This window comes from Dasypus novemcinctus, chromosome 19, assembly GCF_030445035.2.
Source record: "Dasypus novemcinctus isolate mDasNov1 chromosome 19, mDasNov1.1.hap2, whole genome shotgun sequence".
NCBI classification, from domain to species: domain Eukaryota; kingdom Metazoa; phylum Chordata; class Mammalia; order Cingulata; family Dasypodidae; genus Dasypus; species Dasypus novemcinctus.
In genome coordinates, this window is record NC_080691.1 from 18,299,217 (window position 1) to 18,325,875 (window position 26,659).

Sequence of the window (26,659 nt, forward strand, 5' to 3'; positions counted from 1 at the left end):
AAAGCCCATAATTCTAACCCTGCCTCCTCCAGGAAGCCTTTCTAATAACCAGAGCCCACACTTGCTTCCTCTTCCCTCAACTCCTGCAATTTTTTTTTTTTTTTTTTTTGAGGTACCAAGGGCCAGGGATTGAACCCGGGACCTCATATGTGGGAAGCCAGCGCTCAACCACTAAGCCACATTGGCTTCCCTACGTTTTTTTTTTTTCCAGGAAGCACAGAGAACCAAACCCAGGACCTCCCATGTGGAAGGCGGGTGCTTGACTGCTTGAGCCATATCTGCTCCCATTCCTGCACTTCTTACTGTCCACATCACAAATCCATTACCTAACTATAATACTATCTAATTAATTGTACGGATGATTTCCTATTACAACTATATTGCTCATGGTTTCATTCGTATTTCCTGTCTTCTCAATAGACTCTTCTGTTTCTTATGGGCAGAGGCTATTTTTCAATCTATCTTGTACCTACAACACACTTTATGTTAAGTGTTTTATAAACACTTGCTGATCGATCTGACATAGCCTTTCCTAATTCTGTTAGTTTTACCACAAATAAGAGATGAAACGAGGATAAAAGAGGAAGAGTCAGGGTACAAGATAAACTGGAAAGTAATAAATGTGTTTACCACACAGCATTCATTACAGTCCCTCTACAAAATCTGCTAGATAACTTATATATTAAAAGCTGATCTAAGAAATAACATATGTGCATAAAATAAAGACTACTACATAAATGTGATAAACCTTTTAAATAATTCATCCTTTAAAGTTTTCATGTCACATGTATTTACTATTCTGATATGTAGAATTCTGCTCCCTAGGAAAACTCAACTCCCTCCTTCTATAATGGCATAAGACTTTTAAGTTTTTATAGAATAACCTCAACTCATTTAGTCCAGGTACTTCCCAGTGGCAGTGAAGTGCAAATAGGATAATGAGCTAACCTGTTAGGGGCTTTCGCCTGCAAGTTGTTTTTTTTTTATTTAAGAAAAAAATTATTTCTCCTCCCTTCCCCATCCCCCATTGTCTGTTCTCCATGTCCATTCGCTGTGTGTTCTGAGCCCACTTGCACCCTCGGTGGCACCGGGAAACCGCGTCTCTTTTTTGTTGCGTCATCTTGCTGCATCAGCTCTCCGTGTGCAGCGCCACTCCTGGGTGGGCTGCACTTTTTTCACACGGAGCAGCTCTCTTGCAGGGCACACTCCCCCTGTGCGGCACAGCACTCCTTGCGCACGGCAGCTCTGCGCATGGGCCAACTCACCCCACAGGTCAGGAGGCCCTGGGTCTCCATCGCTAGTCCCTCCCATATGGTAGGCGAACGATCTACCAGTTGAGCCACGTCTGCTTCCCATTGCCTGCAAGTTCTTATTGCCTACAAACCTGAATTGGTTTGGTGTTTCCTGGCAGTGGCAGGGGCTGTAATGCAGAGCAATAGAAGAATGTACAAAAGGAAAAAAAAAAAAGTACAGCAAGCACAGAACAGTGCAATTTAATTCCCATTCGCACTGCCTGCTATAATAATTGCTTCTTACACTCCCTCCTGACAACTACTAACTACCGCTATTCTGAATTCCATTCGCCCTGGGAAAGAAACTGCCTCCAGTCAAGTCCAGTCTTTGCAGCTACATGTAGTTGGGGGGAAATTCATTAACCCCTCTTACTTTTCGTGACTGCAACATTTCTGCTAGGAAAAGTAGACCAAATTTAGTTATGTGCCTATTAAATTAAACCATACTTCATGTTCATATTTTAATTTTACAGAAACCAATTTAATTCAAATACACTGCTTGTCATAAGCAAGAGAAGACATCCCCTTACAATAACAAGAAAAACAGGAAAATTAGGTTAAGAGTAGTGATCGCCCTCAGCTAGAAATGACATTTCTCCTCCTTTGAACTCCAACTGCAGTTATTTAAACCATTATTTAGCGTTTATTTCTTATAGCTAAGTATGATGTCCTATTGATCTTTGTATTTCCTATTTCTAGCCCAGTGCTTAGAACGCTGTGACTACAAAATAAACATTTGCTGAATAAATTAATCATCTCTGTAGTTTCTACTTTAATTCAAAGCCATCTACCCAAAAACACTAATGAATTTACTTCTAACAAGTGACTAAATTAATATAATGCCTCAAATTCCAAGATCAGGTCTTACTACAACCTAGAAGTACAATGACAATTACTAGTTGACATATATTTATTCCCTGCTATATAGGGAACACTAGTAGGCAATGGCCCCCGATAAGTATTGTATATTATTGACTGAATAAAACACAAGATCACATAGACAGCATTTTACTAAGATTACCTGGATTCCAGAGCCTTTGACTCCTCTGTCTTTGAGTCATATAACTGTATTAATTCCTGAGAATTTTCCACATTGAAATGAAGAAACTGCAGATCACTCTGTTGCTTTACATAAATCTGCCCACAGATATTGAAAAATCAATATAAAATGTAACCATAAAACTAAATTGTACACTTTTAATTTGGCACTTTCAAACCTTAAAACAGTCAAATCACAGTGACCAGAGAAATATGTTCAATGTTTATTTTTATTTTCCATGTGTTAGCACTCAGATATTGCCAGTAAATCAGTCTCGTAACTTTCAATAACCATAAGTAAAATTCCTATCTACTGATGCTAATCATGATAAGTCTAATGTAGTTAAAACTCCAAAAGCATCATAAACAAAATCGACAGTCTCAAACTTTTCCTAATGTTTACAAAAATTTCCCTTCTAATGGAGTATAGTCAAGGACATACCTGTCTCAGATTATGCAGTTCAGTGTTTGTGCGTGCTTGCTTTGACTTTGCAATGTCAAGTAACTCATCTTTCCTCTTTTCTCTCTCTACTATTGAAGAAGAAATAATATTAAAACACTTTTCAGCTATATCAATACAAGCTTCTCAATTTCCAACAATTTAATGTTCAGGTAAGATTTTTTTTCTCACTCCTGAATTTAAAAATTGCCAAATGGATAGCTGGGAAGAGCTTTATACTCTGTGATCTTTCATCAAATAGGAAAACATTCACAATATAATTAATGCTAAGTCAAAAAAGGATTCAAAATTTATATCAACTCTATGATCTAAATTACATGTGTTTGCATGTACATGTGCATAGGAAAAAGAAAATATCCAAAAGTATCGAGAGAGATTATTTTGGATAGAAGGATAAATATCCAAAAGTATCGAGAGAGATTATTTTGGATAGAAGCAATTTTTCTCCCCCTCCCCTTTTTTTTTTTTTTACATTTTGGGAAAATGTGTGGCTTCCAAATCTCTATAATATATACTACTTTTATTTTTAACTTTTCTTCACATTACACAAGTATGGGTGCACTGTCACTGTAAAAATCCAAACAATATATTACCTTTATCAAAAGAAAAAAAATAACATTATATGAGGGGGAAATCATTATTTTTGCCCTTATGCAGGTAAATCAGATATAATCTCATAACCAGGCCCTTCCCATGTATTTTTAAGATTTTTTATTTATTTCTCTACCCCCCCATTGTCTGTTCTCTGTGTTCATTCACTGTGTATTCTTCTGTGTCTGCTTGTATTCTTGTCAGCAGCACTGGGAAACTGCATCTCCTTTTTTTTGGTGTGTCATCTTGCTGCATCAGCTCTCCATATGTGTGGTGCCACTCCTGGGCAGGCTGCACTTTTTTCACACAGGGTGGCTCTCCTCACGGGGTGCACTCCTTGCGTGTGGGGCTCCCCTATGTGGGGGACATCCCTGCGTGGCACAGCACTCCTTGCATGCATCAGCACTGCATATGGGCCAGCTCACCACACACAGGTCAGGAGGCCCTGGGTTTGAACCCTGGACCTACCATGTTGTAAGCAGATGCTGTATCAGTTGAGCCAAATCCGCTTCCCATTATGTATTTTCAATGACCAAAAGTATCTGTGCCTGTGAGGTGCCCCCATAGATAGACAAACTATATTTCCATTTTAATAAAAGCCCAGCACTGGAAAGTAGCCGTGGCTCAATCAGCTGGGCTCCTGTTTACCATATGGGAGGCCCTGGGTTCACGTCCTGGGACCTCCTTGTGAAGGCGGGCTCTCCTGCAAGCCGCAGAGAACCGCCGGCCCGCAAGAGCCACAGAGAGCCGACTTAGCAAGGTGACGCAACAAAAAGGAGACAAGTGAAAACACAGAACAGCATGCAGCGAATGGACACAGAGAGTAGACAGTAAGCAAGCCATGGCGGGGGAGGGGGGGTTGGGGAGTGGGAGGGGAATTAAAAAAAAAAAGTGCAGCATTACTTTGAAGACTTTACTTTCTTGAAAACTCTTTTTACCTGACAGATAATTGAGATTAAGAATTCTCTTCAATATATGCATATATGCAAAAATACACTCAGTTTCTTAGTGAAAACAAAACAAAAAGGTGTTATTTTTATTTTCATTCTTTTATAAGACTAAATATTTTGCTGAAACATGGATAGTTCAGTATTAACAGAGTTGGAATATGGAAAATCAATATTTTTAAAATAGTTGCAGAATTTGGTTAATGATAATCCACAGAAATGAAAGAATCTGAAGTACTACAACAAGGACTGGTGTAGGGAAGGCCCATGCACAAGGGGTGCACCCTGTAAGGAAAGCTACCCAGCGCGAAAGAAAGTTCAGCCTGCCCAGGAATGGCGCCACACACACGGAGAACTGACACAACAAGATGACGCAACAAAAAGAAACACAGATTCCCATGCCACTGACAACAACAGAAGTGGACAAAGAAGAACATGCAGCGAATGGACACAGAGAACAGACAACTGGGGGGGGGGAGGGGAAGGGGAGAGAAATAAATTTTTAAAAAATTTGTTTTAATCTTTAAAAAAATAAAGAAATAAAAATAAACAAGGACTGGTACCAGAAAAAATTAGTAGTATGCCTAAGCAGAAAACATTTGATTCACATGGAACTGAGAGCTCGAGAATGCCTCTTTTAAAAAAAATCAATACCTTTCTAAGAAGTTCAAACTAAGTGTAATCTGATGCAATCTAAATAAATAAAAGTTTACAATTTATATATCTATGGTTTTTTCATAAACCACCTTTTTCACATGGATGAAACAATACAAATTTTTATGGTCATTACACTTGGAACATCACTGAAACCATGAAGGATAAAGGTTGCACTTTGCTGCTGCCTGCAATCTACCTAGACAGCAATTCTGGAGTGTATACTGGAGGTCACAGGGACCAGGCAAATTAAAAGTGAGGCCAGGTCTTTCTCTGTCTTCGTCTGCCATCATGAGTGCATTTGACTTCTAGCTTCGCCATGTCTTCTCACAAGACTTTTAGAATCAAGCGATTCCTGGCCAAGAAACAAAAACAGAATCGTCCCATTCGTCAATGGATTAGAATGAAAACAGGCAATAAAATCAGGAACAACTCCAAGAAAAGACGTTGGAGAAGAACCAAGCTGGGTCTGTAAGGAAACGCACATGTAATAACTCACATGTTTACACTGTATTGAGTTCACTTACACCTTGTTCAAGGAGACCCTTTCTTAACAGTTGGACTTTATTGGAGGAAAATGCTGTTCTTATTTTTGTTTTATGTTTTGGCATAAATAAGTTGGTTCAGTAATAAATATGTGAGACCTTTTGTTTGGGAAAAAAAAAAGTGAGGTCAGATCATTAAAATAGATTGCTAAAAAAAAAAAGGGAGGCCAGATCTATATACAATGCCACCCCCACTGCCAGAAACATGTTTAAAGCTCAGCTCCTTCCAATGTTTGTCTGTAACAGAATCCTACTTTTAAAAGCCATCCTTGGCAGTGGACTTGGCCCAGTGGTTAGGGCGTCTGCCTACTACATGGGAGGTTCACAGTTCAAACCCCGGTGCTCCTTGACCCATGTGGAGCTGGCCCACGTGCAGTGCTGATGCGAGCAAGGAGTGCCCTGCCATGCAGGGGTGTCCCCCACAGAGAGAGCCTCACACACAAGGAGTGCGTCCCATAAGGAGAGCTGCCCAGCGCAAAAGAAAGCGCAGCCTGCCCAGGAATGGTGCTGTACACATGGAGAGCTGACACAACAAGATGATGTAACAAAAAGAAACACAGATTCCCATTCCGCTGACAACAGAAGCAGACAAAGAAAGAAGACACAGCAAATAGACACAGAGAACAGACAACCGGGGTGGGGGGCGGGGGGGAAGGGAGAGAAATAAATAAATAAAACAAATCTTTAAAAAAATAAAAGCCATCCTTGTGCATAACATTCAGAACCTGAAAAAAAGCAATGAAGCCATGGTGCCACATTTAAAGTAATACATTTTTCCTATTTAATTTTCAATTCCTTTTTTTTTGCAGCAGACAAGCCAGCATCATAATAAAAACATATAAATATAGTGCATATGTATTATGGATATGGAGTTGCATTTCATTTACATGAATTCAATTATATGCACAATGAAATAATAAAAAGAAAACCCAACTATTTCAACAGTGGGGGTGATTCCTCCACCCAATATTCTCTCAGTACATATGCCTGGAATGAGATGGGGGACATACATCTATGTTTCCTCATTTGATCTGAATCCTAAAAACCTTTCATATTAATTTTTTTTGTTTTGTATTTCTCTCCCCTTCCCTCTCCCCGCCACCCCCATTGTCTGCTCTCTGTGTCCCTATACTTTGTGTTCTTCTGTGACCACTTCTATCCTTATCAGTGGCACCAGGAATCTGTGTTTCTTTTTGTTGTCTCATCTTGTTGTATCAGCTTTCCATGTGAGCGGCGCCATTCTTGGGCAGGCTGCACTTTCTTTCGCATTGTGCAGCTCTCCTTACAGTGCATGTGGGGCTCCCCTATACAGGGGACACCCCTGTGCGGCAGGGCACTCCTTGCACGGATCAGCACTGCCCATCGGCCAGCTCCATACGGGTCAAGGAGGCCCGGGTTTTGAACCGTGGACCTCCCATGTGGTAGGCGGACGCCAATGAAGCCAAGTCCGCTTCCCTCATATTAATATTAATAGCATCTTCATATGCTAAGTATATTCCTAGTGTTTAAAGATGATTGTTTTGTATAGAACATAGCCCCTAAACAAAAGTTTACTACTTTATCTGGCGCCCAAGGGTAATTTTAAATATATCTAAACTTTACCTTTATCTCTGAATTTAGAATACTCTACTGCTACATGAGATGCAACTCTACTGTAAATATAAATGTTTCCTTAATTCAGACAGTTTTCTACATGGCTGAGAGCTCAAAGTGCTTTAGGTTGGCCTATTTTTAAAGATTTATTTTTTATTTATTTCTCCACCCCCCCAGTTGTCTGCTCTCTGTGTCCATTTGCTGTGTGAGGCCTGTTTTTATAAGTTATAAAGGATGGTCATAGAAAATAAAGAGGCATAGAACTCGCTGTTGAAACCTACTTGAACAAGAAGCCTAAGAAAGGAAGCACATTGTAAAGAGATTGTGGATGAGTTAGGACCTTGCCGAGTATTGGTCAAAGCTCTGCCTTCTACTGACTGGGAGTCCTTGGGCAAGTCAATCACACAAGGCCTCACTGACTCTCAGAAATGCATCATCATTTTGTTTGCAAACTCCTTATAAACAAAATGGACAAATGAAACATGTCTCTAAGCCTATGTGAAGGACTTCCCCTTCAACAAAAGAGTTGAAAAAAGTTTGAAAAAAGAAAAGTAAAATGTTAAGACTTCTTCCAACTTCAAAAAGAATTGTTAACTTTTAGCCATAGTACCAGACAGCATATTATCAGAATGAGCCTTTAAAAATTTCTTTTAAGATTAATTTACTTTACATAAACATATAGTGTTTTGAGACAAGGGTAGGAGATTGAATTCAATAGAAAAGATGTTCAAGAAATCAGCTTAGGAAATGGTGAAAAACTTCACAAAATGGATTTAATATAGCATTACCTCACAAATTCCATATAAGTCACTTAGTAATACATAAATACATAATAGGAGGCATGAATATAAAGTGTCGAATCAAAACTAAAGGATAGTGCTTAACTATACTATAACTTTAATTATTCTGTCCTCTGACCTGCCATGGCTTTTTTTTTTTTTTTTAAGGAGGTACCAGGGATTGAACATGGGACCTTGTATGTGGGAAGCAGGCAGCCAAACCACTGAGCTAAACCCACTCCCTTACAAACTGATTTTTTCTCCCCCCATGGCATTTTATTCATACATTTGTGGAGTACTAAATTTTCCGTGGGCCCATGAGCTTCTCAGGAACTAGCAGATGCCTGGCACATAAATGTCGACCCAAAGACTGTTTTTAAAGCTACAAATATATTTTTAGTAATATAACAAGTGTCATTACTTTAAGACACAACAATATTAGAAATAATGGAAATAGTGACCTCTAGTGGTAGAAAATCCTACCTCCCCTCCATCTTTAGCCACAGGAGATTAAAATTAAGAATTCCATCTTACTTGAACATTTCTTAATACTATACATATATTTTCCCTTCCAATTACAGAAATGTAGTCTCCTCCTAGAAGGACAAGGACTAAGGGTAGATATGAGTAGAATGAAATAAAAAAATTAATTTAATTTTCTATTTGGAACTTCATCAAACTGAAAATCTACGATTTTCACAATACGAACTACAGAAATTAAAGCTCAGGGACAATTACGGGACACTGTAGATCCCCCCAGGGCCCACTGGATGGAACGTGAGAGAGTCTGGGCTATGATGTGGACCATTGACTATGGGGTGCAGTGATGCTCAGAGATGAACTTACCAGGTTGTAATGGATGTATCACGATGATGGGAGAGAGTGTTGCTGTGGGGGGAGTGGGGGGCGGGGGCGGTGGGGTTGAATGGGACCTCATATATATATTTTTTAATGTAATTTTAAAAAAAATAATAAATAAATATTAAAAAAAAAAAAAGAAAAAGAAATTAAAGCTCAGTAAAAACCTCTTGGCTGGTAGGGATATAGAAAAGATCTGCATATCAGTGATTTCCAATTAGGGATGGAGAAAGAAGGTGAGGCTTTCCCCAGGGAAAACTATAAGGTACTGGGGGTAAGCAGGGGATAGGGTGTAATGAGACTGGAATTAAGATTTTCATGTTATCAGAAAGGGGCATAAGTTAAACATTATTGAGAAACTTGCTTTATATTAAGAAACATTCATCCAACATTCTTATTTTAGGAGCATACTGATGTGAGAAAGTGCATAATTATTTTCCCAACTATGACAATTACAGGAAAACTATTAGCATCAGGTATTTACAAAATTATAAACATCCTACCCTAATTAATTCACAAGATTCTTTCTTAAAGAATTCTTAAGAAGTTTTTTGTCTGTTTTTTATTATTAAAATAATAAAAATGCTCTAACAATGACCAAAATGATGAATGCTCAAGGATGTGATTACACCAAATACCAATGACTGTAAACTTTGGGTGAATTTTATGCTTTATTAATATGTACCAATAAAAATGGTTTAAAAAAAAAAAAGAATTCTTAAGCACTAGTGTTTTGTTTTTAGAGAGAAGCAGTGTCTCACACTCCAGATGGAAGAGACCATAGCTCCTCATTTTACTCAAGGGGAAAAGAAAGAGAGTTAAATAGAAGGTATGATTAATAGTTTTACAATTTCATGCCTTGTCTGTCCAAAGACATCCCTCAAAGGGTGTTAAACAAAACAAAACCAAAAAACCAACCACCAAAAACCTATTTTGAGAGAAGTATAATTTCTTTAGCCTGTAACAGCAGTACCTTAAAAAGTTCAGGTTACAAATATGTAACTATTTAATCACTTCAACTAGTTACCTGTACTTACCAGTAAAAACCAATTCATCATGCAGGCAACTTTTCTCTTGTTTAAGGCGAATGATTTCTTCTCGTTGTTCATTATTTTCTGTCGTCTTTTCATTCAGCTCCTCTTCACAAACGAAAGGAAAAAAAGTCCTCAAATAAATGCTAGTTCCTAGGAACAGAGATGCTATGAATAATCCTCACATCTTCAGCACCCTCTTCTAATTAATGTGAAAGTCCTGTTGGATATACAACCAAAACATGTCCCATATCTGACATCTTGTCCACGGCAATGACCCTGGTCCACACCACCTTTTACTTCACTGGTCTCCCTGCTTAAACCCTATACCACCCACTGTCTACAGAGCAATCAGTGCAATTTTTAAAAAATAAAAATCTGCTCATGTCACTTCTTTGTGGAAAGCCTCCCAATGGCTTCCTAAGACACTCAGGGTGAAACCACAGACCACAAAGTTCCAAGTGACCTTATTCCTGCCTCCATCCCTACCTTCTGTTCTCCCCACTTTTTTCCTGCCCTTTTTTTTTTAATAGTATAGCATGTGTATATATTTACTAAAATAAAATACAAAACAAACAAAACCTGATATCCAAATATTCTTATTTCAGAGCAATGACATAGACTGATCTTGCTATTTCTTGAACATGTCCCCACCTCAAAACCCACCCTCTGGCTTTTACATTGCTTTTCCTTCTACCTGGGCAGTCTGTGACTCAGTTTCCTCACACAGCTAGTTCTTTCCACCATTCCAGTCCAGCACAAAATAAAGTCTTCCAAGAAGCCTTCCCCATCCACCCAAACTAAATGAATATGTCCTTTACTCTCTATTCCATTTCTCATCATTCTATTTTTGTTTTTTTTAAAAATATTTTTATTGAAGGTTGAACTGGCAAAATACTTATAAAGCATAAATGGTGATATAGCAGACTTCTTTTTACTTGAATAGCTTACCTAGGCATATACAAACATCCAATAAATATTTACTGAATGCCTATAATAGATCCCAAGTGCTGTGCTAATAACAGCAGATCCAAAAGGAGAAGACAGAGAGTCCATCCCTGCTGTCAAGGCCCTTAATTATGACTGTGGTTTGGCTGAAGCTATGAATGGAGAGTAGACCTATGATTTGCCATAGATCAAGGCATCAAAAGGACAAGATTTCAAATGTTGAGTCTTTTAAACTAAATCAGCCAAGTTTCATCAGAAAATTAAGGACAGAATTATTGCATAACCTGACAATCCAAGTCCTAGGTATAAACCCAAAAGAACTGAAAGCAGGAACTCAAACAGGTATTTGGGAAGCGGACTTGGCCCAGTGGTTAGGGCGTCCGTCTACCACATGGGAGGTCCGCGGTTCAAACCCCGGGCCTCCTTGACCCATGTGCAGCTGGCCCACACGCAGTGCTGATGCGCACAAGGAGTGCCCTGCCACGCAGGGGTGTCCTCACATAGGGGAGCTCCACGTGCAAGGAGTGCGCCCCATAAGGAGAGCTGCCCAGTGCGAAAGAAAGTGCAGCCTGCCTAGGAATGGCGCCACACACAGAGAGCTGACACAACAAGATGACACAACAAAAGAAACACAGATTCCCATGTAGCTGACTACAACAGAAGCGGACAAAGAAAAATACGCAGCAAATAGACACAGAGAATAGACAGTGGGGGGGGGAGGGGAGAGAAATAAATAAATAAACCTTAAAAAAAAAACACACACAGGTATTTATAGACCAACGTTTATAGCTACATTATTCACAAAAGCCAGAAGGTGGAACAACCCCTGTCCATCTAGAGATGACCAATATATATATGTACAACTCAGCTGTAAAGTTTTATTCAAGCTACAACATGGATGAACAGTAAAGACATCATATTGACTGAAATAAGCCAGATACAAAAGCACAGATATTCTATGATTTCATTTATATGAAATAATCAGAATATGCAAATTTACAGAGAAAGAAATTAGACTACAGGTTAGCAGGAGTGGGGACAGGGAAAGGGGAATGGGGAGTTAATGCTTAATGGGTAAAGTTTCTGTTTTGAGTGTTGAAAAAGTCTTGGTGGTGATGGTAGCATAACACTCTGAATTTAATTAATACCATTAAATTGTATACTTGAAAGTGGTTAAAATGGGAAATTTTATATTGTACATATGTTACCACAATAAAGATATATTAATTAAGTCAGCTGTAGCTTGATATTATTTATGAATTCCAAAACTAGATATTGGATTATGTTTGTAAACTGGTCTGTTTCCCTGGGCATATTAGATACTAAATTCAGAGGTTTCACTTTTACTTGATTAAATAATGATTGAGGCTTTGATTGGGCCATGTCAGTAGGACTTTGAGTCCTTGCTTGAAACTGCGCTGCAGAGAAGGGGGTTTGGAGTTTTGATCCTGGAGCCTGGGAAGTAAACACATAGAGAAGCAGATGTAGAGGAGAGAAGGCTCAATTGGACACAGCAGAGGCCTCAGAGAGAGAGAAGAGCCGTTTGCCTGACAGTCTACACCTCGCCTTGTGGAGAGAGCAGAGGAGCTGAGCCCGGAGAAAACGAACCTCAGGAACAGAGAAACCCAGGAAGCCTAAACCCTTGCAGTCTTCACCAGCCATCTTGCTCCAACACGTGGCAATAGATTTTGGTGAGGGAAGTAACTTATGCTTGATGGCCTGGTAACTGTAAGCTTCTACCTGAAATAAACACTCTTTATGAAAGCCAAAAGATTTCTGGTATTTTCCATTGACACCCCTTTGGCTAACTAATACAACAGCCAAGATAAAATTTCACAATTCCCAAAATCTTTTAGCTGAAAGAAACTTCAAAGGTCATTTAGTTCAGGCACCTGCAGGAATCCTCTCTACAATGTTCCCTTGCTTAAATACATTGAGTAAATGGAGAACTCATTGCCTCACAAGGCATTCCACTGTGGAAAGTAGTAGGAATAACTTCTATCACACTATATCTTTTGTCACTGCTTCTAAGGTTGCTTGTTCCAAAGTGGGAGTCAATCTTCTTATCTAAAGCAATGACCACCGTATAAAATGTGACACTACAGGTACAGATTTAAGACTAAAATGGTAGCTCCTAAGTCCAACAGTTTACTCTGCACCATAGTGGGGAAAGTCTGGAGAAAGTGGGCCTACTTCCATACCCTTTGAAGAAAAATTTAAATTTTTACACCAGCTTCTATATCAATATTCACAGTATACAGCACTAACCTATTCAGTATACCTAGGCTTTCTTTCATTATAAAACTTCAAGATTATATATTACCCAGAAAAATATGAATCATGGGATTACCATGAGAATGAAAATAGAAAAGGAGAACCCAAAGAGAATTTTAAAAATTAAAACATGCACCAAAAAGCAACTCTGGGAGACTGTTACTAGCAGCAGTTCCTCATCTCTCCACATGTGATTTTATAGGTCTTTCCACAAAAAAGCAGAGTATATTTCTCCATTGCTTGACTTAGAGTTCAGCCACATGACTTGGTTTGGTCAACAAAATGAGGCAGAAGTGATGGCATGTCAGGGCCAAGCTTAGATCTTAAAGGACAGAGTCCTTACCTATTTCTGCTTGTTCTCTTAAACTTCTGCCACCACCATGGGCAGAGAAGCCTAGGCTGGCCTACAGATGAGGAGGAAGATGAGACACAGCCCTACCTGGGCCCAATCTAAATCAGTCAACTCCCATTTGACTTCCAGATGCGTGAGTTCAACAAAAGCATATGGTTACATGCTGCTGAGATGGTGTTTATTACAAAGCATGTATTAGCAATAGCTAACTGGCACAGTCACCTAGATTAAAGTAGGATTTTTAAAATATATTGCATTATGTAGTTTCCCCCCAACTCAGTAATTTATCTGCTTATAACACAAAAATTGCAGCATAATTCTATATAAATGAAATGAAGATTTCATGTCAGGATCAAAGACCAGCAATAGACCTATTCTCTATCATTAGATTGCATGAACCCAAATGAAGCAACATATTCCCAAGATAAAATACTTAAGTTTATGTCTTTTACCGTACCTTTTAGTTTACTAATTTCACTCTTAAGTACTTTCAGTTTCTGCTTATAATCTTGCTTTTCTTTCACAATACAATTCTCCAACATCTTGGCATCACGTAATGCATGTTCTAACAACTTAAATTTCCCTGAACAGTCTGCAATGTGATTGACTGCCTCAATAATATCTTTGTCCTAAAAATTAAGTTTAAAAGCTGTTATTAGATTTTAAATTCCACTCAATCAATAAGAAAAGATTACATTTAAGATCTCATTGTGGGCCAGGTTGAATTCTAAGCACTTCCATGTCTTATTTAATCTATACATTAATTCTATGAGGTAGGTACTATTGACATTGGACAAATGAACAAACAGGCATAGAAAGGTTAACATAACCTGCCCAAGGTTACACCACTAGAAAGTGATCAAGCCAAGACTCAAACCTACTTGGCTGGCCCCAGAAACCACGTACTTACCATTATACTTTACTATCTCTCAGAAAAGTTTAAAACAAGACAAACTACCTAAGAAACTGTAATAGCAACAGGAGGACTGATAGTCCTTGGAAGGCGGGATTTGGTCTCTGGATTCCAGATAAAGACCCATGGGTCCACCATGTCAGTCCATCCTCTCTTTCTTTTCAGCTTGGTAAAATGGACAGATATACAGACCTCATCCCAAATCCACCCAAATTAGAACTGCTTATTGTTGAGGTTATTTTAATTACAAAAAAATACATATGCTTGTTGAAAAACAATTCAAACAAGACCTAAAAATATATACAAATAATAACTAAAGTCCTCGCCCTTATGCATTGACCCAGAATATTTATTTCAAGTTTACTCCTGCTTAAGTATGTGTTTCTGCTAGAACAAATATGCATTCCTGAAAACCCTCATATTCTTCAAATCTCACATTAGGAGGACTGAATGGAAAAACAGTGTTGGGGCAGACCATTCCAACAACAAGGGAACTTTGTATTTGGACGAGTTGCAAAAAATAACAATTCTAATAAACACACTATGACAGTTAAGTCCCTATTAGCATTTGCACCTAGCATCACAGTCAGTCAATCGTTTTCAACACTAAACTTGTGGCTCATACCAGCTCCCTTTGAGAAACAGCTCCTGGTAGTTGAAGCCACTCAACTGACCACTACTTGACTAAAGACAATTTTTATTTAATATTTTCTCTTTAAGAAAGCTTTAACCTAATCTAGTATTTATGTTCCCCAGTGTGACAGAGTTAGACTCAGCAGTAATTTCCCTATGCATGACTCTTCCGTCATTCTATTTGAACCTATAATTAGTACTAGAGCTGGTAGGTGGACATCCAAGAGACTTAAATCTTTGGGTTGTCCATGTACCAGCTGAGCCCTGAATCTCAAAGGAGTTGCAACACCTACTCTCCAGTTCAATGGACTCACCCAGGACAACTAATGGGGAGGAGATGATGGACAAATAATATACCAAGGAACCAAGAGCGCCTACAACTGTTAAGCAATAGAGTTCCATCCATCCGATGTATGGGATTGAAGCCCCCCCCCGCCAATTAATGGTGGAGTAAGCATCATCATCCCAGAGTCCTCAGGATTGGGAAATGAACTATGGACTAAAATAAACTTACTAGCATTCTACTATAGACTTACTGTGATTCTAGCAATGAAAGAAATATCACTGTTGTGGAGGCAGTGACCCATGGATGTTCTGGGGTTAGGGAGAAGGAAGAACAGGTACAATAAGGGGGCATTTTCGGGACTTGGGAATCATCCTGATACTGCATCAACAGATACAGGGCATTTATATCCAGCCATAACCTACAGAGCTGAATAGCAAAGAGTGTAACCTACAGTGTAAACGATAATCCATGCTTGGTGACAATGCTCCAAGATATGTTTATCAATTGAAATGAATGTACCATACTGATGAATGATATTGCTAATGTGAGTAAATGTGGGAAGTGTGGGGAGTGGGGCATATGGGAATCCCCTATATAGTCTCTGTAACAATCATGTAATCAAAGTATCTTTTTTTTTTTTTCAAGAGAGAGCTTTAAAAACAAAGTTAAAAAAAAAAAAGAAAAAATTTTAAGAGCACTTACCTCTGGATCCCTTCAAAACATTAATGTGCTGGGAAAAATCACACACAGAATTAGCATGATTTTCCCATTATACCAACATCATTCCCCTATTTACTAATTAAGTATGAGATATTCTGTGTCAAAGACATGCCTTATAGCAGAAGTGGCTGTACATTACCATACATCACATTTTAGTGACTACATCAACTGCTTGATGGCTAACAGTTTTTCTCTCCATTTCAAAAAGCATTCACAAGCTATCTGACTGCCAATAACTTTGAGTCCTAATAACAGATACCTCAGAAAAGAACAAGTTAATTCAAACATGCCAGGCCATGGGATTGGCCTTGGAGACAGAAGACCAAAAGTGGAGTCCTGCCTCCTCTTCCAATGCCTTGGGGAAGTCATTTTAAACTTCTTTCCCTCACTGCTAAAACAAAAATCAAAAAATGAAAACAATGTTGGTAGCTGTACATTTTGGGTTGCTATGGGACTTAAGTAATAAAATGTACATAAATATTCTTTATAAACTACAAAGTGCCCTGGCAAATGGTGGTATTATTATTTTTCATTACCTTTAGCTTTATCATTGTAGTCAGGGCTTGTTCTCGAGCCTGTAATTGTCCTATCTGACCAGAAAGTTCCACTAATGTATTGCTGAGATTGTTATTTCTAGCCTACAACGGAACAACACACAAAATAAATATTAAATGAGTCATTTTAAAGCTCTCGTTAACCATCACCAGTCACATCTGTGCTCATTTCCCGATTCTGCATTTTGGTTGACTTATTTTAATAGTAAAGTAAGCAAAGTAAACAGTCATTAAAAAGGAATGCAGGGAAGTGGATTTGGCTCAACAGACAGAGCGTAACTTACGACATGGAAGGTCCAGGGTTCAAACCCAGGGCCTCCTGACTGGTGCGATGAGCTGGCCCACATGCAGCGCTGATGTGTGCAAGGAGTGCCGTGCCACGCAGGGGTGCTCCCTGCGTAGGGGAGCCCTACAGACAAGGAGTGCACCCTGTAAGGACAGCTGCCCCATGTGAAGAAAGTGCAGCCTGCCCAGGAGTGGCACCGCACACATGGAGAGCTGACACAGCAAGATGACGCAACAAGAAGAGACACAGATTCCCAGTGCCGCTGACAAGAATAAAAGCGGACACAGAAGAACACAAAGCAAATGGACACAGACAGAAGACAACTTGGAGGACGGGGGATGGGGACATGGGGAAGTAGAGAGAAATAAAAAATAAATCTAAAAAAAAAGGAATGCAAGTATCTACTTCTCCATTCTAGTTTCCTCTCAATACTTATATCTGGCCTACTGAATCATATTGGTTATGTCTGCACATATGTCTATTTCCTAATGTCTTTTATGTGTAATTTTAGGTTGGGAAGAAAGGAGAAAATGAATGAATGAGAACTGGATTAGTAAGAGATTTCCTTCTCTTAAATAAAGAAAAATTAGTAAACTGTGCATCTTTTTTTTTTTACTCTACATTGAAAGAACTTCATATTGGAGTATTCCCGCTTAATTTTTTTTTAACTGCAGAATTGTATATGATAGTTATTTTGAAAATGACATTTATTGGCTAGAAAAAAGAATAAGCAGACTTTTTAAATGGCATCTCCCATTTTTAAATTCAGCATACCAATAGTTCTAGAATAGTTTTTACTTATAACTAATAACTGCCTAGAATACTATTCTGAAAAAACAGAAAAGACACAAAACAAAATCTGTATCATTATTATGGATTACTAAGACAGAGTATATTACCACAACCTGTACTGAATATCAACACAAAACATAAGCTCAAAAATATCTGATGAGGGAAGCGGATGTGGCTTAACCGATTGGGCTCCCATCTACCATATGTGAGGCCCTGGGCCTCCTTGTGAAGGCAAGCTGATGGCCCATGGCAAGCTGATGGCCCACGCCTGTGGAGGGCTGACAGCCGTGCCCATGGAAAGCTGGTGCAGCAAAATGATGCAACAAAGGGAGACAAGCAGACACAGAAAGAACACGCAGCGAATGGACACAAAGAGCAGAGAGCAAGCAAGCCACAAGGGGGAGGGGATAAATAAATAAAATAAATCTTAAAAAAAAAAAACCAAAAAAAAAAAAAACCCCTGATGATTGACCAGTTAGAACAAAAACCTGTGAAGTCAGTCTTTCCCAGTATGGCACTAACATCAGATAGATAAGATATAATAGGTTAGAATACATGATTTGAAGCTACCAAAACTAGATGATGTTGATCTCAGACCTTGAGAAAGGCTTTCCATAAGAACCTAGTATAGATAAAATGGTAGATGCTATTAAATTAAACAGCTACAAAAGAATTTTCATGAAACTTGGGCTCAGGTTAGCTGCACAGGATAGCACTGTACAGCTAACCAAAACAATACAATGAACACAAAACTATGATGTATGTATGTACATATATGCTTTCATGCACATATAACACACAAGCTTTTTTTTTTTTTTAGGTAACAGGGAACAGGGATAGAACCCAGGACCTTGTACATGGGAAGCTGGCACTCAACCACTGAGCCACATTGGCTTCCCTGAGTTGGCTTTTTTGTTTTTTTTCCTTGAGGCACCAGGAACCAAACCCAGGACCTTCCATGTGGGAAGCAGGCGCTCAGCCACTTGAGCCACATCCACTTCCCCACACATGCATTTTTAATGGAAATATTATATCTACTTTTTCCATGATTGAAACACAAACAGAATTTGGACAAGTAAACCTTAAAAAATAAAACCAACCTCAAGGTCTTCAGAGAGCAGAGAAGCATGGGTTGCCCTTTGGGCCATTTCCTGAAGTTGTAGTTGAGTCTTCTGAAGAACCATCTGGCATTCACTTTGATTAGATTCAAGGATTTTTATCTTCTTTGTGAGTGACCTGATTATTTCACTTCTTTTATGTAGTTCACCTGAAGGAAATTTCATCAATAATAATTTGTAGTCAAATCTGAAGCTTAAAATGTGTTATTTTCAAAACCAGAGGCTAAAAAGTTAAGAGTGAACTAAAGGATTTTTTAAAGGATAATTTATTTTATAGAAGGAATAAAAGAATAATAGAATAGATGGAAGAGGGGATAACTGGGGGGCAATGGAAGTGTTCTGCATGATGGTGCAATGACGGATACAAGCCATGTTAAATTTCACCAAAAACTTATAAAAGTATATAGTCTAAAATGTAAACCATAATGTAAACCATGAAAAAAAAAAACCTTTAAATTATGAAATACATATATAAAAAGTCTCAAAATTCATTTATATGCAGTTTAATACAGTTAAAAAGGGAACATTCATGTATACTGTACCTAGTCAACAAACACAGCGCTGTCAGCAGCCCAGACCTTCCTGCATGTCACTTTCTGAAAATAATCTCTATGATCTTCAAGTATTCATTTACTTGCTTTTTATTATAGTTTTACCACCTATGAACAAATCCCTAAAACTCTATTAGGGGAAGTGGTTATAGCTCAAGCGATTGAACTCCCGCCTACCACGAGAGGTCCCAGGTTGGTTCCCGGTGCCTCCCAGAGATGATGAGCAAGACAGGAAACTGGCACAATGGCATGGTGAGCTGACACAAGATGACACAAGAGTCACAAGGAGGAAACACAATGAGACAACAAAGCAGGGAGCAGAGGTGGTTCAAGAGATTGCAGGCCTCTCTCCCACATGAGAGGTTCCAGGTTCAGTTCCCAGTGCCTCCTACAGAGAAGACGAGCAGATACAGAAAGCACACAGCGATTGGACACAGAGAGCACACAGCAACCACAATGAGATGGGAATAAATAAAATAAATCTTAAAAAAAAAAAATCTATTACTGTAAACCATATGCAAATGGAATCATACTCTACGAACTCTTCTACCTGCTTTTTCACTTAAGATGATCACAATATTCATCCACGCTGTTGCAAGTAACCCATGTTTGTGTACTTTCACTACTGTGTATTATTTCACTATATGATTACACCAAATTTATTTACCCATTCTATTATTGATGGTCATATGGGTTGTTTATATTTTGTGGCTATTAACAATGCTGCTCTGAATATTCTTGTACATGTATCTTGGTGCATATTTGCAAGTTTCTCTAGAGCTTTGCAAAATGTGGTCCTTGGACCAGCAGCACTGGCATTACATGGGAACTTATTAGAAATGCAGAACCTTAGGCCCCAGTCTTACAGAATCAGAATCCACATTTTAACAAGATCCTTAAGTTAATCATACGTATATTAAGTTTAAGTATATTCCTAGAAGTGTAACTGCTGGACCATCAAAATTGCATATATTCAGCTTTACTAGATACTGTCAAACAATTTTTTAAAGTAGTTGTACTAATTTATTCTATTTGGCCACATCTTTACCAATACTTGATAATTTCTATTAGTCTTAAAGATGTTAAATGGTATCTCATCACGGTTTTAATTTGCATTTTACTATTTACTAATAAGAATGGAAAGCTTTTTACATATTTTTTGGCCATTCAATTTTCCTCTTTCCATAATGTGCCCATTTTAGTACTCAAGTATTCAGTCCATTTTAAAATCAGATATTGATGGTGATATATAATATTATCTTTATTCTTTAACATTTTTATACAAGAGATTATACTACGTTTAGTGTGCAACCTTATTAAACACTTTTTGTGTACGTATGTGTGTATATATGTGGTCAGAGTAAAATTAGATGGTCATTAAAGAAATGGAAAATGTTTATTTAGATTGCCACCTTTATGGAATCCTTTATGAAATATAAGTAAAAAATAAGGTACTACATGGTTATCATGCTATTAAACAGAACAAGTGCTTTCCTCTCTGATACATTCTAATAAAAACCTTGTCTCATTAGAAAAAACTTTAAGGCAGCACTGAAGAGATGATGGAATTAAAATATGGAGTAAAGAAAAAAGAAAAGAAAAAAACATGGAGTAAAAGAACATTTTGCAAGCCATTTTGACAGAGGTTAACAGTAATATGGGCCATAATTGTAAAACATGACCATTTTAGATACTTAAGATCAAGTTCAATCCCAAAATTTTAAAATCTTTGAAAAATTTAAAAAAAACTATTAAAAAATCTACTAAAAAATAAAATAAAATCTTTGAGCCAGTTCCAGAAAAAAAGAAAAAGAAAAAAGCCAGTTATGTGGCATCTTTATTCATATTAAATAGCTCAAAACTAAACTTAAGATACAACCTTGATCCCCCCCGCCAAGTTAACTGGAACTTTACCCAGCACCCTTTTTACATTTAAGAACTTTATTTGTCCTACTTTAATTCCTGTTTGTTTATCTGATTATGAGTGTTCATAAGTCCTTCTATCTTCAAATAGACTAAACTCTACAACCACAGGGTATATGTTCTCGATTTCTTCTCTATCCTCCCCTTAAAAGATATTAGAATATAGAAGTGTATGACAGATGTTGCTAAATGTATTTCCAACCTTCTAATTTGCTGCATCGTTCTTCCAAAGTCAACACCTTCTGCCGATCCTCTTCCCATGAAAGAAGTTGTCTTTGATGTACGGCAACCATATCATTGAGCTCTTTATCTCGATCTTTTAATTCTCCAATTAGCAGATGCAGTTCTTTTCGTTGTTTCTCAATAGTGGAAACCTCAACTTCTGATCCGATTTCCTAAACAAAAAAGTGGTTTTAGGTCAAAACATAAATAATCAATATAAATCAGACAAATAGTTATAGCTTCTTTTGCTGCCAATTCCAGGTAGTTACGTAAATTAAGTTTTATTCAGTTAATATGTCATAAAAATTATGTATATATATATATTTTTTGTTTTTTGGTCTTTTTGTTATTGTTTGAAATTGTGTATATTTAAAACAAGTTCAAACCTATCGCACTCTATCGCCCTCTGTCATAAAACCATCCACCACTCTTAAAAAGTGGGACTTGACTTCTAAAACCTCCACAAGCTAACCACAAATAAACCTTTTTCAGCATTCTCCTTTCTTTGCTCTCAATTCCTTGGACCAATAAAAAATATTATCTCCTACCCTGCCCCAGCAATTCTGTAACAATCAAATAAAGGGAAACATGAAAAAATTACTGTTCAAATAATGGGAATTAATAGTCTACAAAAAGAGGATTAAATTTTACAGTGCTAAATATTTATTACAATTATAACATTTGCCCCATCTATATATACTCAATCTACCACGTACAATTTAAAATAGGGACTGGTCCAAAGTCAACATAACTAATTAACATAAAATTTTGTGAGGTAAATTTTCAAACATTTACAAAAGACAATAGTAGAATTCTTATTTACTCTTTATCTAGAGTCTACCATTAACAAGATTTTGTGGTATATGCCACATTTTCTTTGTTGACAAAAAAAATACACCATTTCACTTTTTTTTTTAAGATTTATTTTTTATTTATTTTTCTCCCCTTTCCGCCCCCAGTTGTCTGCTCTCTGTGTCCATTCCCAGTGTGTTCTTCTGTGACCGCTTCTATCCTTATCAGTGGCACCGGGAATCTGTGTTTCTCTTTGTTGCATCATCTTGTTGTGTCAGCTCTCTCTCTGTGTGGTGCCATTCTTGGGCAAGCTGGACTTTGTTTTCGCGCTGAGCAGCTCTCCTTATGGGCCTTACTCCTTGCACGTGGGGCTATCCCAATGCAGGGGATATCCCTGCGTAGCAGGGCACGCCCTGCATGCATCAGCGCTGCGCATGGGCCAGCTCCACACAGGTCAAGGAGGCCCAGGGTTTGAACCGTGGACCTCCCATGTGGTAGGCGGACGCCCTATCCATTGGGCCAAGTCCACTTCCCCCTTTTCACTCTTATAAACTTTGGCATGCATCTCTAAAAATAAACATTTCTTACATAACCATGATACTATTTTCACACCTAACAAAATTACCTACAATAATTCATTTCAATCATATATAATTTTGAAGCCTAATGCAGTGAAGTTAGTCTGACCTAAGTATGAACCTAAATAGAATGAGCCTCTTAACCTTGAGCCACTTTTCTCACTGTGAAATAGTAACAACACTTAAGCTCCTTAAAGTTTTAAGAATTAACCAAAACAGTCACAAACATTTAGTACCCTGCCTGTCACACAGTAAGCACTCAACAAACATTAGTTTTTATTCAGAACAGTAAATCACATTTTGAATTATTGAACCGTCCCCTTCTATGAAATAAAGAAGTAAAGGTGTTCCTTTAAGAGTTCTAGCTTAAAAGTTAAAAAGTTCACCAGCAGCACAGGTACGTCTCCTCTGCATTTTGAAAAATAAGATTTGTAAATAAACAATAATCATGAATGGATTACAGTTGTTTACTAATACCTGAGTACAAAGTAGTTTACTGTACAGGGGATCTAAGTGACATACATGAACTCCAGTCCTAGGTAAGCCATCCATCCATCCATCCAACATATTTTCTGACTGCCAATGGCTAAGGAAACAGCAGTGGGCATGCCAGGTAAGGAGCTTATATTCTAGCAGAGGAAAACATGCAATAACCAAGTACCTCATCATACATGATAAATATAATAAGGAAAATAAAACAAGATAATGAGATTAAGAATCACTCAGCTGGAAAATCTTGCCATCTCCATTTTCAGGTCTTTCTGGTAAAACGGAGTTATAATGTTTGGGGTGATGGAAAAAGTTTTGGTAATGGATGGTAGTAATGGTAGTACAATGTTGTGAATGTAATCACAACCACTAAATAGCACACGTGGAAATAGTTAAAATGTGAAATTTTAGGTTGTACATATGTTACCACAATTAAAAAAAAAACACTAGAACTTTACAACACAAAGAGAAAATCTGAATGTAAATTATGGACTCTACTTAACAATGTAATTATAATAATATTGGTTCATCAATTGTAATAAATTACCACACTAATGCAAAACGCTAATAATACGGAAAAGGGGAGAGGGCGCGGTATACAGGAACCCTATACTTTTGCTTAATTTTCCTGTAAACCTACAGCTGCTCTAAAAAAATTGTCTATCCAAATGAAAATCAAACCAAAGAGTGCTCCTCGCCAAGTTACTGTGAGGTAAAGCAAGGAAATCAAGCCAGGGGGTGGACAGAAAAGCAGCTTCACAGATGCCAATAGTTACTCTTAAAAAGTGAGCACCTGGTAGTCGCGCCGGTCTTTTCCGCCTGGACTACAGAACATATTTTATTTCATTACGTTAAGAAAACGTACGTGACCCTGTTTTTACTCCACGTTCTCCTGTATCGTTTCAAAGAACGCATTCTTCCAAAAAAACCATCACCAGGTTTTTGTCCCAAATGCATTGTTCTGTCAAGTAGTTTGCTTTTCCCTCGCACCCAGCCGCGCCCAGAAGGCACCGGCACCCACTCACCTGGCGCCGGGCGACGAAGGTCGCCGAGGGGTTCATAGGTGTTTCCTCCGCCGCGCAGAAAGCCGATGTGGGCAGCGTCACCTTAGAAACGCCATAGGCGCGCCTGCCTGGAGCGGCGGGGCGAGCAGGGTGCCCCGGAGCCCCGCGCCCGCGGCCGGCCCCAGCAAGCCCACACAAACGGCCTCCCCACCTCGAACGCGCCGGGTCTGCCGGGGCCTACGGCGCCGCGAAGGAGCCATTTCGCTTCTCGCGATATCTTCGGGCAGCGCGATCCGAGGCTGAGAGCTTCTACATTCCCACTTAGGGGCCTCGTGGCGGCGCGAACCGACGTTTCCATTTCTGCGGTGATTTCTTCCCCTAAAAGCCTAAAGGCTCTCAGATGGTTTATTCTGAGAATTTAAGATCCATTACCATGTTCTATAACTTTAGCGGTATCAAGTCTTTCATGAATCGTTTTTGTTTTGTTTTTGCCAGACTCAGTGAATCACTGAACAAATTAAAGTCTATCTCTATGTCCCCATCTTCCTCTTTGGTGTATGACTTTTGGGCTGCTCATTTACTTATTTTCAGTCTTCCCCCACTACTCTGAGATCTGTCTTATTTGCTTTGTGTGCCTGGCAGTGCGGGGCACTCAAAGGAACAGTGAATGATGGAGGTAGATGCCCAGTTACTGGCCACCCTAGCAGGCAACTCTAAACCAAGAATCACAGATGAAGAGAATTTTTTTTACTCTTCACCCTTGATGTAACTTGAATAGAAATGAGAACAATGGAACTTTGTCATGACAAAATTTACTACATTGTGGGTTGAATCTAAGCTTTTTCACCTGTTTGAAAGTCCTCTTCCTCCTTTGACTCAAAATATTACATATGAATAGGACTATGAAAACAGTGCTTATCACATTTAACCCTGGATGCTCATTCCCTAATACTTAATCTCATTAGATAACATAACGGGCAGGATAAATTACCAAATATCTTCTGCAAGTTGTATTTCAACTTTAATTTTACTTCTTTGGTTGAGTACAAATAAGCAAAACATGTCCTGGTGAAAATGGAAAAAAATTAAGATTTCTTGCTTTGAGGCTTTACTAATTTGGGTGACACTTGCCTCCTCAGGATAGGCTTATGTTTAGGAGAACCAATAAGACTATCTTTTTTTTTTTAAAGATTTATTTTTTATTTCTCTCCCCTTCCCCACCCTCCCCACCCCAGTTGTCTGCTCTCTGTGTCCATTCACTGTGTGTTCGGTGTTCGCTTCTATTCTTGTCAGCGGCTCCAGCAATCTGTCTCTTTTTGTTGTGTCATCTTGCTGCGTCAGCTCTCCATGTGTGCGGCGCCTTTCTTGGGCAGGCTGCACTTTCTTTCACGCTGGGCGGCTCTCCTTCCGGGGCACACTCCTTGTGTGTGGCGCTCCCCTACGCGGGGGACACCCCTGCGTGGCAGGGCAGTCCCTTGCGCACATCAGCACTGTGCACGGGCCAGCTCCACACGGGTCAAGGAGGCCCGGGGTTTGAATGTGGTAGGCGGGACACCCTATCCATTGGGCCAATTCCACTTCCCCCAAGACTGTCTTTAAATTTAAAATCAAGAAAGCAAATTCTGACTAGTTAAGTGTCACTAGATGAATGTACAACAATTCTTGGTGGTAGAATGAGAAGATGAAAAAGGAACATGGGGTTAATACATCTCTGACAGACCAGGAGCAGTTAATGCCTGCTGCTTAAGGTTTCCACTACAGATGAAAGAAAAAGAAGGACCTCATGCTCTCTGTCTGGCTGGTTCTGGCAGCCAAGATTGAATGGGAGAATATAGGAAATTCTAGAAACATGGGAAAGCGGAAATAATCTTTGCAACTCAGAAATTGTTATAGACTAGCAATATCAACCAGACTCAGACTCTGAATAAAGTTCCAATTGAGAGCTTTATTAGCTGCACAGCGACTGCCTCATCCTACGCAGAGGAGAGAGTAGCCTCGAGTCACACGGGGGGGGGGGGGGGGGGTGTTTTTGCTTATATAGGCTTTTAGGTTCAGGGCAGGAGACAATAGCTCAGCAAGCAAGTATGTACAGGAGCAAGTGTTTGCAGTTAATCAAGCTCTGGGAATTCTATCAGGAGATAAGCCATTGGGGAGTTTTTGTTATTTACAAGGGTCTGAGTCAGGTTGGTCTTTTGGCAGGGGCTGACGAGAATTTCTACAGGAGGCGGCCTTGAGATAAGGTTTTACAGTTGAGCAAGCTTGCTACAGAAGCAAGATATATGCGGTTAGGGGGCTGTGGAATTTTCCTCTCGGATGGGGGTGGTCACAGGCTCCTAATTCTCTACAAAATAAACATAAAAACAGCAAATAAGAAATTAAATAATTTAAAAAAAATAATGTGGGCTCAATGTCAATTTTCTAACTGAAGCAGCATTC

General features: G+C 38.8%; 1 protein-coding gene across 14 annotated transcripts in view; it reads right to left on the reverse strand.

The window, feature by feature from the left end:
* Positions 1-24,493, reverse strand: part of CCDC62 (coiled-coil domain containing 62) — a 36,967-nt gene extending 12,474 nt beyond the window's left edge. For 4 of the 14 annotated variants that reach the window (XR_011646483.1, XM_012524248.4, XM_012524255.4 and 1 more), the window contains exons 1-8: positions 24,245-24,493; positions 21,341-21,533; positions 18,647-18,813; positions 16,451-16,552; positions 13,820-13,991; positions 9,795-9,941; positions 2,773-2,861; positions 2,314-2,429 (exon numbers count right to left, since the gene is read on the reverse strand). Coding sequence is in view for 11 of the 14 variants with exons in the window: in XM_012524248.4 (XP_012379702.1) it covers positions 2,314-2,429; positions 2,773-2,861; positions 9,795-9,941; positions 13,820-13,991; positions 16,451-16,552; positions 18,647-18,813; positions 21,341-21,533; positions 24,245-24,280 (1,022 nt within the window). In the remaining 3 variants the exon portion in view is untranslated. Of the gene's footprint in view, positions 1-2,313; positions 2,430-2,772; positions 2,862-5,181; positions 5,338-9,794; positions 9,942-13,819; positions 13,992-15,896; positions 15,925-16,450; positions 16,553-16,752; positions 16,878-18,646; positions 18,814-21,340; positions 21,534-24,244 lie in introns of those variants that run through there. The other 10 variants (XR_011646485.1, XM_012524249.4, XR_011646484.1 and 7 more) reach the window with 8 other exon arrangements.
* Between the last annotated feature and the right edge of the window lie 2,166 nt (positions 24,494-26,659).